This window comes from Merops nubicus, unplaced genomic scaffold (assembly GCF_000691845.1).
Source record: "Merops nubicus isolate BGI_N331 unplaced genomic scaffold, ASM69184v1 scaffold772, whole genome shotgun sequence".
Taxonomy (NCBI): Eukaryota; Metazoa; Chordata; class Aves; order Coraciiformes; family Meropidae; genus Merops; species Merops nubicus.
In genome coordinates this window covers 3,838-22,924 of record NW_008592627.1, presented here as the reverse complement: position 1 = coordinate 22,924, position 19,087 = coordinate 3,838, and the positions used below count along the sequence as shown (strand labels likewise).

The 19,087-nt window shown below is 39.7% G+C and overlaps 1 protein-coding gene across 1 annotated transcript in view; it reads right to left on the bottom strand.

The window, feature by feature from the left end:
* Window positions 1-875: 875 nt before the first annotated feature.
* CD44 (CD44 molecule (Indian blood group)) overlaps window positions 876-19,087 on the bottom strand; it is a gene marked incomplete at its 3' end in the record, with an annotated part of 21,898 nt that continues 3,686 nt past the window's right edge. The window contains exons 2-6 of the mRNA XM_008935185.1: window positions 6,647-6,812; window positions 3,967-4,103; window positions 2,913-2,984; window positions 1,987-2,226; window positions 876-962 (exon numbers count right to left, since the gene is read on the bottom strand). Coding sequence (XP_008933433.1) covers window positions 876-962; window positions 1,987-2,226; window positions 2,913-2,984; window positions 3,967-4,103; window positions 6,647-6,812 — 702 coding nt within the window. The remainder of the gene's footprint in view (window positions 963-1,986; window positions 2,227-2,912; window positions 2,985-3,966; window positions 4,104-6,646; window positions 6,813-19,087) is intronic.

Genomic DNA, 19,087 nt, shown 5'->3' with positions numbered 1-19,087 from the left:
GATACAGCAGGAAAAAAAACTCTTTTCTATCAGTTCAGTCCTTACTAGAACACACCTCTGTAGATGATCTCTGTATAATTAGCACGTCCTCCCTTTAGGTTAAGTTTATTTTCTGGGGCAAAGATCTTTACCACTCTAAATTTAGGAACTAGAGTGATATGGGTACAGTTCCACTTTAACACATGTAAAATGCTATAAAGTTTATTTGCTGTAGCTGCTATGCACTACAGATCTGACAGAAACAGCACAGTTTTTTCCCCCTAAATACAGCTATTTAAGGACAAAGCAGAAAAGATGACTACTGTTCTTTGGAGCCACCACAGGCCCCAATTTCTTCTCATATTTATTGCCAACAACAAGGATGAAATGAGTTTTTGCAGCACACAAGTGGCTTGGCAATTGGAAATGCCACTTAAAGCACTGCTTTGATGAGTGAGACTATGGTTTTGGCACAGAATACCCACATTCACAACCACCAGTACATTAGAATCACAGACCCCTTCATCACAAAGTGACAAAAATGTCCTTTTCTACCTTGGAAATGATTCGACTTCCAATGATAATAGGTTGCACTCATTTGTGGGGCCTCATAGAGTAAATAGGTGTGATTAAAAAACAGTGGGAAAGCCAAACAACAGTCTTTAGGAACTCATGTGTAAGCATTGAAGTAAACATTGAGTAAACACTATTGTTCCCTTTCTCCCAGAGAGGGAAGTTTATTTCTGATTTAACCAATCTGTAAAGCACTGTTTCAATGTCTTTCTGAAATGGTAGATGTCTACTTCACCACTTACCAGAATGCCCTGCTGGAAAAAAAGAAAGCAGTTTTAATGCAATCCATATCTGATGTAGTTATTATCATAAATAAATCTTACTAGTACTTGTAGGATATTCTCCACCATCTCCTTCAGGGTAATCATCAGCTGTCGTCCCCAAGGGTGATACAGGAGAAACTTCATCATCTGGAGGGTGATGGGTGAATCATTATTAGTTCATTAGCTGAATTGCAACTCAGTATTTACAACCACTTCAGTTATTTTATACTACAAGCTTCATTCCTTCGTTTATTGGTTCAAGGAAGAAGAAAGATAAAGTTCTTCAGATAATTTAACCCCAACTTTACTAGTTTAATAAGGATGTCACCAAAAGAAGAGTATATTAAGTGATAATGAACATTCTAGCAATGATGTGTTCATTTGATACAAGCTCTAATTGTACTTGTATACCATCTGGACAGGGATTCTAGAGCATTCAGTGAAGATATTCATAGTCCCTTGTTTTCTGAGATACATTCTGAGATTTAGTCCAAAAAATCTAAGGAGAATGAAGGAAACTATTGGGATCCTTCACTGTCAAGTGGAGGTGATTTGATAAGAAGTCTGTAGTCACAGGTCACACAGTAAACTTCACTGTATTTAGCAGATTAATTATATTTGTATCCCTTAAGGTTCAACAGGAGCTACTCTTTCATACCTCTGATGATTTCAGCCACACGAGCAGCATAAATGATTAAATAAACCACATGCCACTTCAGAAGGAAGCAAGATAGAAACAAAACAATCTAATTCACTGATTTTTCACCCTGCAGAATGCCCAGGAAAAGAATATGGCATTTGCATTTGGTAGGGCTTAATGAAAATAGTATTTGGCCTTATCACCTAAAGGAAGAAGATATTAATAACATTTGAATCCCTCAAGCTGTGGCCTCACCAGTGCCAAGTCCAGGGGCACGATCACTCCCTGCTGCTGCTGGCCACACTGGTTTTGATCCAGGCCAGGATTCTGGTGGCCTTCTTGGCCACCTGGGCACGGTGCTTCAAAATTCAGGATGCTTCTGTTTTCTTTCAAAGACACACATTCTCCTTTTTACTTCTCCAGGATACAAATTAGAAATGGTGTTTCTCAGTCCCTCATCATACCCTCTAACTAGAAAAGTAATCCTTCAATTATTTTAAAAGGGATACAGTGGTAACCTAATGTACTTACCAGAATCTTTTCTAGTAACTTCTCTTTCACCCGCTCCAGAAGAATGATCTGGCAGCTGTGAGACTGGAGTAACACTTCCATAATATGAGGGGCTGGACCTCCTGATGGAGGTATCCATGGGGGTTGTGTCATGGGTTGATCCACTCCCTACATTTTCATCATCTGGACCTGAGGTTGAGGACTCTCCACTGTGTCGTGTGCCATCTGCATGATACCGTGAGCCATCTGCATTGTCAATGACTGGTAGAAAGAGGAAATTAAGCAGATGATAGCATCAAGGAGCTACACAGATATATTTGAGTACTGCTAAACAGCTTAAGTCCTATAACAAAACTAGAAAGAGAAACAGTTGTGGATTAAAAGCAATTCATTTTTTTTTCTATCTTTTTTCATCCTATTTAATCTGTCTAGATCATACCTCACTTTGTCTCGTGTATATACACTCATATATGTATTTGTCCAATAGATAGGGCCTATTCTGCATTGAATATTTTGATATTTTGACCAGGTAGTTTGATTTTTGAGCATAAAATCTTGGTCTCTGGAAAGTCACTCAGAATCTTAGAATCGTGACAAATTATTTATTATGAGAGTTTTCTTCAACTTCCAAGTACTTTTCTGACCAGAAGCTCAAATGAGATGTAGAAAGGTCTTAATCAAAGTTATATGTCAAAAAAAAAAAACACCATAAGCAGCTCTGAGATGTTAAAAAATGTCAAATACCTATATTAAAAAAAAAAAGTTTGGTAGTACCTATGATAGCACAGATTTGGGTGAAGACAAAGGACTAATTGCTTTAATTGCTGTTGAACATATCTTGACTTCTTTTTCTAACGTTTGGCTTCATTCTTAATATTAGTTTCTGTGAAAAAAGATAAGATCCTAAAAATGAAACAAGTCTTAGGTCTTTCTAATCAATACAGTACCTATTTCACTCTGATTTTTGAGGAAAGAAGTATCTAGTCTTTCAACTGGCTCACAAGCTTTGTCCCTTGTTTCTGTAAAAGAAGGAAAATAGAAACTATTAATTTGAGCAAATTGAGAAACGAGTCCCATGTATAGTCATATTAATTGCACATCATCACAAAACATCAGCTTCACACGTGGACCCTTGAAAACAAATTTCCAAGTCAAATATGATGTATTGATCTTTCCTTTTTGCCCCTTCCCAGGTGGGACACTTCAAAGTTTTTCAGTCAGCCAACAGTGAGATTCTCCATTTCCACAACCAAAATGGCTCACCCCCTACTATGCCAATACAAAGATGAATTTTGATGCTATGACCACAAGAATAAAATCCAAAAATGTCACTACCATTCAAATCATCAATGATTTTTTCCTACATTTTTCTTTAAGAAGTTTCAGCCATGAATGGTATCATCTACTGAAATTCAAGGCACTTGAATTTAATTCAGATTTCACCTTCAAATACTGTGTTCTGCATCTGTCACAAGATTATCTACATTTTCCTAATAACTTATGAGTACTTCCAACTACTTAAAAGTTCAATACCTTAGAAAAAATCAGTTTTCTTCTGAATTCTAACAGCCTAATATCTGGATGGAGATTTTCCTGAGAGCAAATCCTGGATGAACCTGCAGAGCAGCAGCCACGTCCTGGCTCCTGAGATGGCAACTCTGGCCCTTGGAGCTGTGGCAGGGGGCAGCCACTCCTACCATCCCTTAATACAAATAGTTGCTTTTTGCTCTAGAAGCTCTTGTGAGTATGAGCAGAAGAGCTGAGCATCCAAAGAGCAGAAAATGGGTTTAGTTCAAAACCCACTAATCACAAAATGGGTCAAATTTATTGCTGCTGTTAGAGATAGTCTTCTAGAGGCTTTGATAAAATTGATTTCTTCTCAGTTGAAAAAGAGATGGAATGAGAACTTTTATGTTAAATATCAACACCTTAATTAGGAAAGGGTATATGTTACTGTGAGTTAATCTATATCTAAAATCCATCCTAAAAATAAATACCTACCTGTTGCATTGTAACAGTAGGCATCATACCGACCAGTCGTGTTTGCTGAGAGCTTGTACACACCAGTGTGATTTGCTGCACAGAGAGGATAGGGATTGATTCGAGGGATAACAACATGCCCTACTACAAAACCATACCTGTGAAGAACAAAGGAAAATGCACCATGTTACATCTTAGAGCAGGTAATCACAGAATGCTATAAATGTTTTACTACAAAACCATACCTGTGAAGAACAAAGGAAAATGCACCATGTTACATCTTAGAGCAGGTAATCACAGAATGCCATAAACATTCTAGACATCTCAGACATGAAGAAGCTATCAAGAAGCCACGTTTTCACCTCACATTAATTTTTAGAAGTGCATACTTGAGGCATGCTTTTTGTATATGAAGGGTGTTCCTTTTTTCCCAGCTACTCAACACCATTTTGCATGTCATTTCTAGAGCTAAACCCAATCCCATGACCATCTTATTAGCTAGGATGATCAATTCCAGAGCAATACAGTGAGAGTGAGGGACTGGAAGGCAAGTGCAGTTTTTATTCAGGGTGAGGTTTGATTGCCTGACACTCAAGAGTGTCTTCTTCTTTCTTCAGGGAGACACGTTTTCATTGTTTTGAGTATAACATATTGCCCAGTGACATTTCACATGGAAATGTTGGGCGCTTGGTTTATAATAGGTGAGCAAATTCCCTATGATTCTATGATTCTATGAAATGTTGGGGGCTTGGTTTATAGTAGGTGAGCAAATTTAGAGAATGACTGTGAGACATGGCTTTGTGAAAAAGCTGCCAGCTTGGTATAATATTCAGAGACAACATTAATCTCCAAGTTCTTACTGCACCTCTCAGCTGAACAATGTGGCTGTTGTGCACAGAGCTTACAAACTTCAGTGGAAACTGGTTAACAGAGCTTCAGAATGCACCAAGTGTGGCCTCACCTTCTCCACTCGCTATTCCACATGTATTTTGGAGATTATATGCAATGTATTTTTGCTACTGAAGCTTGATAAGAGCCTTTACTGGAAAGGATTTCTAGCAGAGGATCAACAAATGAAAGTAAGAGAGTAGGAGGGCTGGTCAGAAGGAAGGAAGGAAGGACTCCTATCTACATGCCTTACATGTTCAAATCTGTCCTCTGCTGAGCTGAGAATTAGGAAGGATGGCAACATGAATGAAAAACCACAGCTCCCCACTGCAAAAATATTTCTCTCTACTCCTTCTTTCACTTATTTTAACTTCAGAAAAGACTTTCCACATTGCAGAATGCTCATGATTGCTAGAACTAGAAATCTCCAACCCAAGGTGTTGAGTCAGGATGTGGTCCTGAGTCTCTACCTATTGTCTAGAGTTGGCCAATTCAGAATGCTGACAGTGTTCATATGTTAATTATAGAGAAAGACCATACCTAATATGTTAGGCAAGACTCTTCTCAGGGTAAAGAATTGGCTCTAGTCTTTGTGTGTTACTATTTTAAACAACATTCCCCCTTCTCACAGAAGAATCTCCTAAGAACTTTTTTCTCCATTATTCCTTGTCACTATTGTCCTCTTCTTTCACCACCATGGAGGACATAATCCTTATGTAAAAGAACATTTCATATGCTGCCATCTACTCCAGTCAGTTAGAAGACAGATTCCATTTCATATTTGCTGTTTATATTAGACTGCAATAAAGTTGAAAATCCACCCAAATTTATTTCAACTGTACAATGCTTTACCAACATGAATCCATGCTGTTTGATTCTAAAAAAAAACCCATACCAAATATCACATTTACACTTCCTGAGTTTAATCTTCTTTTTCTGCATCTGAACATTTAGGATGATTTACCTGATAAATGTATTCTATATTTTGGAAAGCAAGATCACATGATCATCTAGTTTGATGTATTTTCAGACTGTCCCAACTTGATTACTGTTTGAACAGATGGTATCCTTGGGGGAAATATTTCCCCTTGATGAAATTTTGGTGTGACAGAGTATCTCATCTAACCCTTGTAAGTTGTTTCACCCAATAATTGCTATCCTTACATAATTTGCTGTTTGAGTACTCAATTTGATGAATTTTCTGGGAGCAACTTCCAGTCTCTTGGTCTAGTTATTTTTCACTAAACTGTAGCCTGTATTATCCACATTTGTGGATATATACAACATCAACATAAATTATATACAACATTAATTACAGAGGGTAACTAAGCGATTGGACGATGTGGTTTTGGGTTCTTTTTAATCACTTTTCTGTTTGTCTCCTGAACCTTCTCCATTCACAGATTATTCCGTGGCCATTTTTTCACTGGGATGTCAAGAGCCCATCCCTCATGGTACCACTTGCTGTTTTTTATTGTTCCTTGACAAGACAGAGCTCCCCATACCTTCCTCAGTCTTTGACCTCACATCAGGTCATCAAAAACCGTAAGTACATTTCACATCCTTATCTTAGCAATTAGTCAGTGATACAGTAGGATCTGAATATGTTCCTAATTAGTTTATCATCCTGTCAATCCTTTGTTATCTTTAGAAGAGGTTATGCCTTTTTTTTTTCAAGATAATTGGTAGAAAGATATAAATTACTGGAGGAGTGATACAGGCATCTAATTAATGGCTATATGAAGTCAACTGTAATTATCACACTATAGCATGGATGGATTTATCATGATCTATTTTTCAAGGATTCCTTTACCTGCAAGTTTCAAAGCCAAGTTCATGGGCTTTCTTCAGCTGCTCTAGTGTTGACAAGGTACTGTTGAGAGCTCTGCAGAGGTCAGCTGCTTCAGATCGTGTGAGACTGTAGCGACCGTTTTTCTCCACGTGAAAAACTCCTCCATACCTGCAGCTCACATTGAATTCTGTTACCAAAAGAAAAGAAAAGAGGGAATTACAAATTGTTGGGATGGATGATTCACTGGATCTCATATTATCTCTTCCCTGTAGAACAAGGCAGGCCTAAAGGTGTTAATAATTAAACATAGAATCATAGAATCCTTTAGGTTGGAAGGGACCTCCAAGATCATCAAGTCCAACCCTTGAGCCATTAGGGCTCTAAAGTCCTCTGCTAAAACAGATCAGAATCTGTCAGGGTTGGAAGGGACCACAAGGATCCCCCAGTTCCAACCCCTCTGCCATGAGCAGGGACACCTCCCACTAGATCAGGCTGCCCAGAGCCTCATCCAGCCTGGCCTTAAAGACCCCCAGGGATGGGGCCTCAACCACCTCCCTGGGCAACCCGTTCCAGGGTCTCACCACTCTCATGGGGAAGAACTTCTTCCTCACATCCAGCCTGAATCTGCCCACTGCCAGCTTTGCCCCATTCCCCCTAGTTCTGTTGTTACTCGATAGCCTAAAAAGTCCCTCCCCAGCTTTCTTGTAGGCCCCCCTAAGATACTGGAAGAACTCTGTGAAGTCCAAGACTTAAGATTAAATTTGAGGATCAGATCACAAAAATCCATTTGATTACTTAGAAGTACCAAGCTCAGTGTATTGGAACTGGATTTGTTTGGAACACCAACACCTCTTCCAATAATTTGGGGCTAATTTCTGAAGAACTTTTCCTGTGGAAACAGATACCACATCCACTTGCTCAGAGTTGCATTTGGATCTTGCAGCTCATCCTAGATCCTCTGAAATACTAAGTTCATGGGTTTTTAGAGTGAATTGCAGTCAGCTGTCATCAAACCTCAGCTCATTCATGGTTTTAAAACATGACAACTTGTGCTCCATTACCACCCAGTGATCCTGTCATAGCCAGAATCCTACTTATTAGGCAGCCAGTTCCTTAGAATAAATAGGATTTACATAAATAGACTTAATGGAACTACTCATGGGCCACAGTTACCCACATGAATTTTCCAAGGCAATGCTCAGCTTGGGTCTAGAGCATGCATCAGGCTCATTGTACACGTGCTGACCAGCTACAAGCACAGCACACACAGAGATGGATCTCCCAGGAAGCCTCCCTTGAGGCAGCGTGGGAGATCAAGTGGGTGTCCAGGAAACCCCAGGGAAAAAAAATGTGGCAATCCCATTCTCCAAACTGGTTTTGAGACCATCCAATTGGTTGGCACTTTGCCCTCCACGTTGAGACAGCATGTTTTGTTTGTGTTTTGATGGTATCTTCTGCACCTGCTATTAAGAATGTTTGCAACACTGCTGTAGCAGAGACACTGTGAAGCAGTGAGTGTGGAAGAAGAACTACAGTAGAACCTAAAACTCACAGGATATCTCACAGTGAAGCAAACTGCCCAAACCCAGCATCTCCTCTGTGAAGACAGTAGCTACCACGTTTTAAAAATGGTAAAATACAGATGTAGAGCCCACTTCCCACAATTTTGACTTTATGGCCTCAAATATTAACACCTTTAATAGGGACCTTTAATTGAGTTATTTAAAATATTTCCAGTCATATCAATACAAAACTTTCCAAGGATAAAAGACAGAGTCTAAACTAAGTGAACACTTTTAATACTTTTTTTCCATGTTGTGGTTTACAGACTAGTTTTGAGTTAAGAAAGAAATCTGGTTGCCAAATCCAAATCTAAACACATATTCCACCTTTCCCCATAGTGCAGGAAGTTTAAATCCATTCATTTTATATTAATGTTATTTAGATGGCTTTAATGCAGTTATGCAAAAGCTGGATTTTTTGTTTTGAGAGACAAGGCAATGCAAAACTCATACTCTGTGCCAAACTACTGCTGATTTCTTCATCCCTTTTGAAGTTTTGAAGGAGCTGATTCAGAGTGGACTCACAATGGAATCACAAACAGCATCCAAACCTTCCCTTCTGCCCCCTCTTATAGCTGGCAGGCTTTGGGGGCTGACAGCCACATGATTTGCTACAGTTGAAAGACAATTATTTAATAAGAGCTCTTAAAAGAGGCAAAAAGTACTAGTCATGCCTGAATTGTCAGCATCATCAATCTCATCTAGACCACGAGACTTGGGTGACTCAAGCTAAGGCCATGGAATGTCCCTCAGCCTCTGATGAGTTTTATGGGCATGGAGAACATTAACTCTCACACAGGTCATTTCTCCCTGTCTTTTCTGGGATTTCTGGTGCTCTGTCTCAAGCACACAAGACCCTCTCTCTGCATTCATGTGTCTAAACTAGGCTCAATCAATACTTCTCAGCCAAAACCACTCACTCCAGTTCCACAGATCATTTGCCAGCTAGAGCCCCCTGATGTGATAGAATTGGCTGAGACAGACTAAAGAGCATTGTCCTTTCATGAAAGTGTGAGTTACACCCTGATTATTAATTCTAGAGGCTTGTTAGAAGCTGTCACAGTAGGAAGCCAGGTGCAATCTCCATTTCTACCTTGGTTCTGCAACCCTGCTGCATAATGAGTAACATTGACTCATGCAAAACTCTTTCCACTGGAGTTGATTTTCCACAAAGATTTTTGATCCACTTTTCAGGTGTTTCATGCACTTTTCATTGTTATCAAAACAATATTTAAAGGTTTCATTGTCAAGGTGGATGCTGTTTTATATATATTTTTTAAAAGGTTATTTCAACAACTGCAGAAATACAAACAAGTAAAAAAGTGGAAGATCTGAATAAATCCTACTCCCCTTCAACAAATACCTGTAGAAGACTACTTAGACACAAGGTTGTTCAGAGAATTCTTGGTAAAACCACAGTCTGCATGCCATGGCAACCAGGAAATGATAGTGTGCTGTGCTCATAGGGATTTTCCTTTCTGGTTTGTGGTTCAAGATGATTGATAGGTCACCAGGATGTGATAAACACGGGGCTGAAAACAGGGACAAAACTAGGGGTTTGATGGTGCAGAGAGTTAGAATCCTCTGATGGCTTTAATACTTTTTACATTTATTGTAAGAACTTTGTTCTAAACATATTAAACAGATTTCAAACTCTAGGCAGATATAGATGGGTCAACATGTCCTTATAATCTCAGATGGTTTAATCTTGTACTGGCACTCCTGAATAGGAACAACCATTAAGCTAAGCACTGGCTATTCCACCATTTCTTTAGCACCTATTACTAAAACCATCCACTAAATCAATTCACTGTCCAGACAACTGTAACAGGATACAGAGGCTTCCACCTTTATGTCAGAAGCTGGACTGAGCCCAGGAGAGAAGTGATAAAAAAACACTTTGCTAGGTTATGCAAAACAATTCATTAATCCCAGCCACAGTCACTAATAGACACGTGTCAATGTTATTACAACACACCTAGCCCTGAATCCCTCAGGGCTGGATGGGGAAGGGAAAATTGTGCTGGGAAAAATCAGACTGGATGATTACACTGGTCAAAATTTAGAAGTGAAATTCTGCAGGATCCATGAGTTAAGGAAGCATGTGCCTATGAGCCTGTAGTTCTTTACCATCACAACAGAAAAGCATCAAGGATCAAGCAACAAGTATAATCATTTAGTGTGGCTGGGTGGTGTTCCTCTGTTCTCTCAGCTATGATATTCCTGCTCTGCTGCCCACCAGTCTTTACAGAAAGTAAAGAAACAATCCTGGAAATAAGCCACTTACAGCAGGAACAAAGCTCCTCCAAATAGTGACAGTGAAAGTAAGTCTTTAGAGATTTTTGGGAGCTGTCAGATGAAATACTTCCTTTGGGCTACTGCCAAGTTGTGAAACCTAAAATGATTTACAGGAAATACAATTCCAGGTTTAATGGGAATTAACCTTATATTAGGATTATCAAAGTATCATTTGTGGATGTTTAAGTAAAACAAGGTTGGGGGGATTTTTTTTTTTCAGATTGAAACTGCCTTTCATTTTGATGAAATTAAATTAATTAGTGTGGAAAAAAAAGATAAATCAAGAAAGTTGAGTTTAAATGTTTACATGGTTGCAATAGAAGTAGATTTTCTAAGGTCCTTGTGATCCAAGTGGGTTCTGAAATGAAAAGGGGAGATGTCTCTGGGATTATAGACAGTAGCCAGAGAGGAATACACTGCAGCAGGAAGATGTTTCTCCACCAAATGTCAGTTAAGTACTCCTTACATTTCAGTAAGGGCACACTGGAAACAGGATGTGGAACAAAGCTCAAGATGTTGACTTAGTTTTAAATTGTTCTCAACAAATCTGCCTACTGGGCACCAAAGTCTCTATACCTTCAGGTAACTTCAGTCTCTTGAGCTGATAGCTTTCCTTGCTGCTAGTTTAAAAAAGTGGGGGTGGCACTATTAATGAATCAAGCCTTCATAGAGTCACCAAAAATGCAAGTAAGTACAAGAAATATGTTTCACTCCTCAGCAGTTGCTGCAGGAGGAAAAAAAAGTCAGCTCATGCATCTTCCAAACACACTTTGCTTGACAACTGTTGCTCTGGTAAACATCCTGAGTGAGCCTCTACAGTGTCATCACTTACGATCAACTTCCTTGCTGCTGACATCAATCTGACTGTTTTTGTCATAGTTTCATCAAAGAGTTGAGAGTTTTCAGCCCCCAACGTGGCACAGCTGTGCAGCACCTCAGTGGAAAAACTGCAGGCAGTGAAATCATAGTCCTGGAATTAGGCAGTTATCAGATATGCCCCCCTCGAGATGATGAAAACATAATCACTGGTGATACTAAGAAAGCTTCAGGCTGTACCATGAGTAGTCTAACCCCAAAGGCTGAGTAACAGGGTGAAGCAAATCAGTTGGGAACAGTTCCATGCAATCCAGGTGAAGAAACACACGTGAAACGAAGCTGGTGAATAATAGTGGGAGCCTGATTTTCATTGTTTGACTGAAATCATTTAGTCATTTGGGATAAAAACAGGTGGGAGACAGTGGTGCTCAGCAGCCAGATCCTCAGCCTGGAGCTCAAAGGGCCCATTCCTTGTTCCATCATTTATCCATTGATATAACCTGGATAAGCCAATTCATCTCTCTTTGCTTTCATTTGCAACTAACCTCCTTAATAAAGCAGTTTGAGATTTACTGATAAAGAATGTTGTAAGTGCAAAGAACTATTACATTGTTATTTTATCATGTTGTTACAGCTTCTACATTCAGCCTCCATCTACGCTTTGACAAGTCACAGGAAGTCTGATTTAAATCCTGTGGTTATTTAGATAAGAAAAATCAGACCTATGATTAATAAGTCCTGTTAAATGACAGACTTTCAATTTTTATTCTTTAGAGAATGCTACTCAATAATAATACCACGGGTGATTTCAAATTATTTTTCACATGATATTGATTTTTTTAAAAACAATTTCTTTACTAAAAAAATATCCTTTTTGTGTTTCCTCTGTTCCTTTGGTTATGCAGGAGTAATGCAGGAGTTTGTTAGAGTTCTCCAGGAAAACCTCTAATCAGTATTCTCAAGATTTTATCCTCATTTATACAATAAGTTCATTATTGAATCAAGCAATGCTCAAAACTTAAAGACATTAAATAAGAAATGGAACCTCTGTCGCTCTTAAACAGGCCACTTTGCAAGAAAACAACAGAGAACCCCAAGAATCTTTTTAAAAGCTCTGCAAGCCAGGCAGTTCAAACAAAAATAACATTAGTTTGGCAAGGATACTGAAAAGAAGGAGGCTGCTTAGAATATGCCTCACAATGCAAGACTTGTCAACAGACAAATGACCCATGCAGACTTCTGAGTAACGAATAAGGGCAGGAGAGGACTGCCCAAAAAAAAGACATATCAGGATTTATTCCAAACTCAGCTTCCTCATCATTCAAATGACTCATTTCCAGTTTCTTTCACAACCCTCCTTCACTTTTTTTGGGGGGTTTTTTTGGTTTTTTTTGAAATGTCTGGGAAAATGAAGATAAAACCTAACCTTTTTTTTTGTAGGTGTTGCTTGTGTGAATTTACAAGGAGGTACAACAGTACAAAGCAGCACAATATTAAACATTTAAATCAGGGATTGTAGTTATTGGCTGCCTATGGATGAAAATATTGCCCATTGAATTTGGCCTGCTAGAAATCCAACTGGGGAACTGAAATCTCCAGCGTTTGTCATGATTTGATGACGTTCTACGTTCAGATTTCTCAGACTAAGAATGTAGTTGTAACCTTTGGATGCAATTTTGGGGTTTTAAACATGAATGAAATGCTATTTTTGAGTATTTGTGATTTTCACAAAACAGCAGAATAAGACATAGTATCATCTGCATTCTGAAGGTCTTCAGAATATGGAAGAGTTCTAAGTCCTGACAAGTTATTGGATGTATGATAATTGGAAGTGCCTCATATGAAAGAGAAAATAAAGAAATAATCTTGGAAGAAAGCATTCTCTGAAGAACAGATTATGGAAGAAGAGCTTAATTCACAAGCAATAATAAAGACAAGTGAAGCATCATTGTCTCCCAAAAGTGCTGCAATCATTATGAAGCTGCTGATGTTTCTGTGATGCTCATTGATTCTAACAATATTCTATTTTAATGAGATATAGCTGGATTTTACAACCAGATCCAGAATTAAATCAATGTTTGAATGGCAAATGGTATAAAGGCAGACCTCAATTCAGGTATTGTGAGTTTCATGGTATTGGAAAGCAGATTCACTCTGAGCAAGAGTTAATTCAAAGAGCAGACCAGGAACAAGCCATCTTAATAAACAAAAAGTCCTAGATAGGTTAACTTATTATTAATAAAGCAGCACAAGGTTTTTTTTCCCCCATGGAAATTACTTTATATTGTTGAGGCAGAATTAATTGAGTTGTCTATCAAGTAGAACAGGCAAAGCCAAAAAAGCTGATCTTGTGTGACCCACTATTACCACGTGACAAGAAGTATGAACAGAGAGCTGTATACAGTAGAAAAGATGAATTGAGACCCATAAGCTTGTATCCCAGCTGAAAAGGAAAGCAAGCCAGTAAGGGGCTCTGAAATCAGAAGGAAGAAGATTGCATCATGTTCTTGCAGAAAATAAAAGCATCAAGTTCTTTAAACAAAACAGAGATGTCTCTTAGCAACAGCAGGAGCAGCTGTGACACCATGGAACCACTTTTCCAGATGATCTGCTACCAGGCATTGTGTGTAGATGCCATTTCTCTTTCTTGAACAGTCCAAAAGCATGTCTTGGATACACCTTACTATATCAACTCCTGAAATCCTGCTAATCCAGCTGACTCCTAATCTGCTCTGGATTGATGGGAGATATCAGAATCAATTCAAGATATCAAAGCAGGAACTTAAAAAGCAAAAAGCAAGAGACAGACTTACACCAGGACTGGAACATGTTGCTATGACTATCATTGTGGATATATTTATATCATGTCAGGGGTGGAAAAAAGGTGTTAATACACTGTCTTGGAATTGCTCTGAGTCAACATGAACACGGCTGTGACTGCTGTTGATAAAATGGCATGACTGGAGCACTATGAGCATGAGTAATGAAGTCAGATAAAGTATTTGAACTGTTAAGTTCAGTGCAAGTCTGCAAACAATGGGTTGTAAGGGTGTTTCAAAAATTAGGAAAATGTTTAGCTCTTACTCATAAAGAGCATTTTCTCACATGGGTTGTCTAGCTGAAGCAAGGATTGCACAGCCAGGCTTGATGATGGATTATTAAACAGTTAGTAACTGAAGAGAGTTTCCTGGTTTTAAGATAACAGCTTTCCAGAGAATGCCTCAGTCCTCTGGACTTCTATTCACTTCTGCACCAGCAGAAGGATGTTTGCACAAGGACTTTCTTCTTATGAGTAATAATAACGTTTCTTTCTGCTGAAACAGTCCTGTGTGGGAAATCATAGCTGCTGCCTGGAATTGAAATGAAAGAGGCACTAATCTTGTTCATGGAACATCAGGCTGGGACTTAGGAGAAAATTTTCTATTCACAGCTGCATTGCTGGGTGAATGTTTTGCTTTCTCTCTGTTTTCCTACCTGTGAGGTGGGGATAAAATCACTGACTGCTACAGGGCTACAAAACCCCCTGGTTATTCTTGTCTGCTAGCAGCATATTTATCAGTTCACCTCTTTCTCACTAGCTGGGATAATCTTTACTCTACAAATTCTGTGGTGATTTAAACACATTCAGCCTGATTCCGTTGGCATGTCTATAAATATTAGGAGTTGTTGGGAAATATGAAAGAAGAAAAAAGATCTCTCCAGCTCCAGAAAGAAACACAACCTACTTGTTCTATGAACTACCTGAATAAAAAGAGACTCTCCAGAAAGTGTTACCAGAAAACACATTTGGATTCAGTCACTGGGTCTGAATAATCTCCAAGTCACAGGATATGTCCTGGAAAACTGGGCAGTTGGGCTTCTCTCTAATCCACATGACCCCACAGTGACAGGAAATGTTGTATAGCACATATGCTCTGAAAAATCTGAGTAACTGCTGGTTTTACCCCTCCAGGATGCTCTAGGATTGCCTCTGCTTCACTGCTTTAGAAGCCAGTTCATGCTGTGCTTTGCTCAGCATGAACATGAACTACATGTCACTGCTAGATAACGTGTGAGACTTGGCAGGTCAAGATGTTGAGAAAATAAAGCAAAACTGCTGCTGTCTTTTCCCACTCAACACACAGCCAGGAAATACAGACATAAGAAAAATAAAGTCTAGGACTATCTAACAGAAATGTCAGGAGGCACAAAAATCATCACACACTAGAAAATTGATTTCTTACACGCTGGAAAACAAGAGTTTAAGAGTTTAGAGCTCAATATGAGAGTTCCAGAAAAGTATTTTTACTTTTCTGTTCTAGAAGAGTTCCTGCTCCTTCCAAGAAGGTAAAGTGGCTCTTGCCAGAGCAATGTAAGGGTGGTATTTTGTTAATATCAATCTTCTGAAGTCAGGGAATGCTCCTGCCCTATCAGCCTGATGTTGCACACAATGGCAGTAAACCAGACCTGTCAGCACAGCAGGCTGAAATCAAAAGAAAATTATAAAACATGGCAATTAGAGAATTTTCTTGACATTGGAGTCTTCTCTGAGGTCTGCCTCTTGGAAGAAGAAGTTGGTCTCTACATTTCATTTTACCTGAGAATGACTAAGCTGCTGAGCAGAAGTTTTACTGGATCAAATGGATATAACCTGACAGAAGAATCTATCAGATTTATTGGTGCTGCTCCAGCCAGATGTCCCAGAGAGATGGAGATGGATTAGTGGGGAAAACAGTAAATAGGTGCAAGAAACACAACAACTTACTCAAAGGAAGACATGGATAATTAAAAGATATACCTGGGGTCACCTAGATACACATAGTTGCTGCACAGTGACTCTCAAAGTTCTCTGTTGTCTAACAGAAACCAAGTACTATTGAACTGAAAGCAGCTGTTTATATTGAACAAGTAAACAGGATAAAACTGTCAGAGTAACAAATAAAAGGTTTATTTTAGAGCTTGCTACTGGAGAAAGTGATTTGAACAGAATGCATTTCACTTCCATGTTCTAAATGTTCCTGTGTGTTGACTTAAGAACCAAGTAGGATCAGAGAACCAGAAACCTATATTTATAAATATGAAGGCTCATTAGTAAATGAGGCTTTTTTTTTCTACTTATATGCCTGAGTGAATGATGGAAAAGTGAAAGGACATGTAAATTAATGGAGGACACCTCACCAAGGAGGAGGAGGAAGAACAGGGAAGTGAGGGAAAGCAAAACATTAAGATGACTTCAGACCTTCGTGTCTTCATTATTAATGAATCATGCTTCTTTTTAATTGGCAAATACTACTTTCCCTTGAACCTGCCCAGTTAACTATTCCTTATTCCTTGTGCAGAAGCTTCACCCAGAGCACCAGGATGGGGCTGGGAAGATCTGGCTGCCCCCAGCAGTGATGTCCTGTATCACTGCCTGCCTCTCATTCTGCTAGAGGGATGCTCCATCTAATCTGTAAGATGTGCACCAAAGAGCAGGTAAAAAACTCATCACTGTGATCACAATCACCCCTATGGCACTGTTAATTACTGCATTTACATACTGGAGAAAGAGTAGCTGCCAGCTTGCTCAGTCTGCTTTGAGTGGGCATGTGGGCTCTGCCTGCTCTCTGGAGCTGGCTGCCCTGGCAAGCGTGATGCCAATCCTTTGCTGAGAAGCCTTCCTGGTGGCAAGATATGTCCCCTCAGAGAGGCTGCCTGCTTAAAAGCTTTCACTTTGAGACCCTGATTTGGATAGCAGCTTGCTTGCTGCACGGCCAGAGCTCTCTTGTACCTGCTCACAGGGTCCTGGGTGACCACAGACCGTATGCTCAGCTCCAGATAACCTTTCACTTCTGCATGGGAATGCTGCAAGAAACTATTCATTACATCTACCCACACACACCACACCCTGCTCCTTTACAGACATCTATCCATTAACAAAAATAACAATAAAAAAGCCCCCTAGGGAAACACACTTCTGAGAACCTGTTTTGCTAACATGCTACCACTGAGAGACACAGAATTGACAAAAGCTGCCACAGCAGAGTTATTTTTACTATTCTACTTTCTGCCAAGGGTAGCTTTATTCACAAAAAAACAGCTATTTAGTAAAACAGGCATTAACTGTGTGGTGAGTGATCTCTGGCTAATGCCCTTTGCCTAGGCAGCTGTCAGCCTGTGCCATGGCAATCTTTTTTAGAACCATCTCACATTGCCTTTGGAGCAGGATCATTAGCAGAAACAGAGATGGCATTTTTACCACAGCTGTTGTGTGTCTGATTCTTTTTCTTTTCTATTTTTTTTTTCCTTTCCCAAAGACACAACACAGTCTCTTAGAGCTGCCAGCTACTGAGCTCAGCTCAGTCAACAACAGAAGGAAAGAAAAAAGTGAAGCCGTGTATTTTTCAAGCTACAAATGTAAGTAAAATTCAGGTCTTCTCTGTGAGTTTTACTTTGAATTGGCATCGTTGCTTGAGTTTCCATGTTGGTAGCTGGTAAAATTGTAGCTGATGCTTCAATTCTGTCTTTTTTTTTTTCCTTTCTCTGTTTCAGAATGTGAGAGTTGAAGGCAATTGTCCCGAAATAAGATTGCAGCATTGTATAATGCAGCCAGTGTTGTCACGTCGAGAAACTGGAAAGTCCCAAAGCCAGTGTATACAAAAGAGAGCTCAATTATGCTCTTAATTGTAGGCACAGACTCCAAAAATGACTGCAGGTTTCATTAGGCAGGAAACCGTCACGGAGGTTTGAACTTTAAATTGCAATTAGCTGAACTTTTCAGTGGGAGTGAAGGGCTGCTCTGAAGGCAAACCCCTCTTTCTTTCCATTGCCATCTCACGTCGCCTGCAAACTCATCCTCATGAGGAGCTGCTCTGCTGCCTCTGGGGTGGGGTCAGCTCCAGCAGCTGCAGCAAGGGAGGAGAATCTCAGCCAGCTGCTACTGATCTTACTGCTGATGCCACCACAGGGAGCCCTGTGATTTGGCAGGGAGCAAGCTAATAAACATCCAAGACTGCCACAAGCCTCTCTGCCCCCCAGTATTAGCAGCAGTCATGGTGGTCATTGCTAATTACAGTGTTTGATGGCTTTGACGTGACTATTACCTCCCTGGGAGTGAGAGACAACTGGGTATTAACAGCTGCTGAACTTCTGGTCTAGCCTGGCAAGTGAGTAGGAGCCCTGCCAAAGAGGCGTCACGCCTAGAGCTGTCAATAACCTCCAGAGAACTGTCCAAGCCACCTGATGGACCACAGAGGAACCCCAACAGGTAAAGGCAAAGAACAAAACGCTGTGGATGTGGGGTTTACTCTGTAGCAACCCTTATCTACGTGTGGGAGATGTGCTGGTGACAAACCCAACCTCTGCCTTGCTCCTCTCGCTTTGTTGGCCTTCAGTTGGAAGTCTGAATTTCTCTGGTATAAGAATTCTCTTTAGAATTCTATTTGAAAAATGAAATTGGGGAAAGTGTGCTGTCAGTTACCAGCTGATGCTAAAATGCATTTTGAACGTGATGTATTGTTCTAGTACAAAGTTGTATTGGTCTCAAAGTAGGCAGGAACAGAAATGCTAAGTAAAATCAGAAAGCAAATGGAGAAGCCTCCTCACAGCACCTCTTGAATTCCAAAAAACTTCTAGGTTCATGGGCTGACTTACTCTCTCCTCATAGAAGTCTCAAAGTAGGCAGGAACAGAAATGCTGAGCAAAATCAGAAAGCAAATGGAGAAGCCTTCTCACAGCACCTCTTGAATTCAAAAAAACTTCTAGGTTCTTGGGCTGACTTACTCTGTCCTCATAGAAGAAGCTCTAAATCTTATTTTTTTCCTGTGCT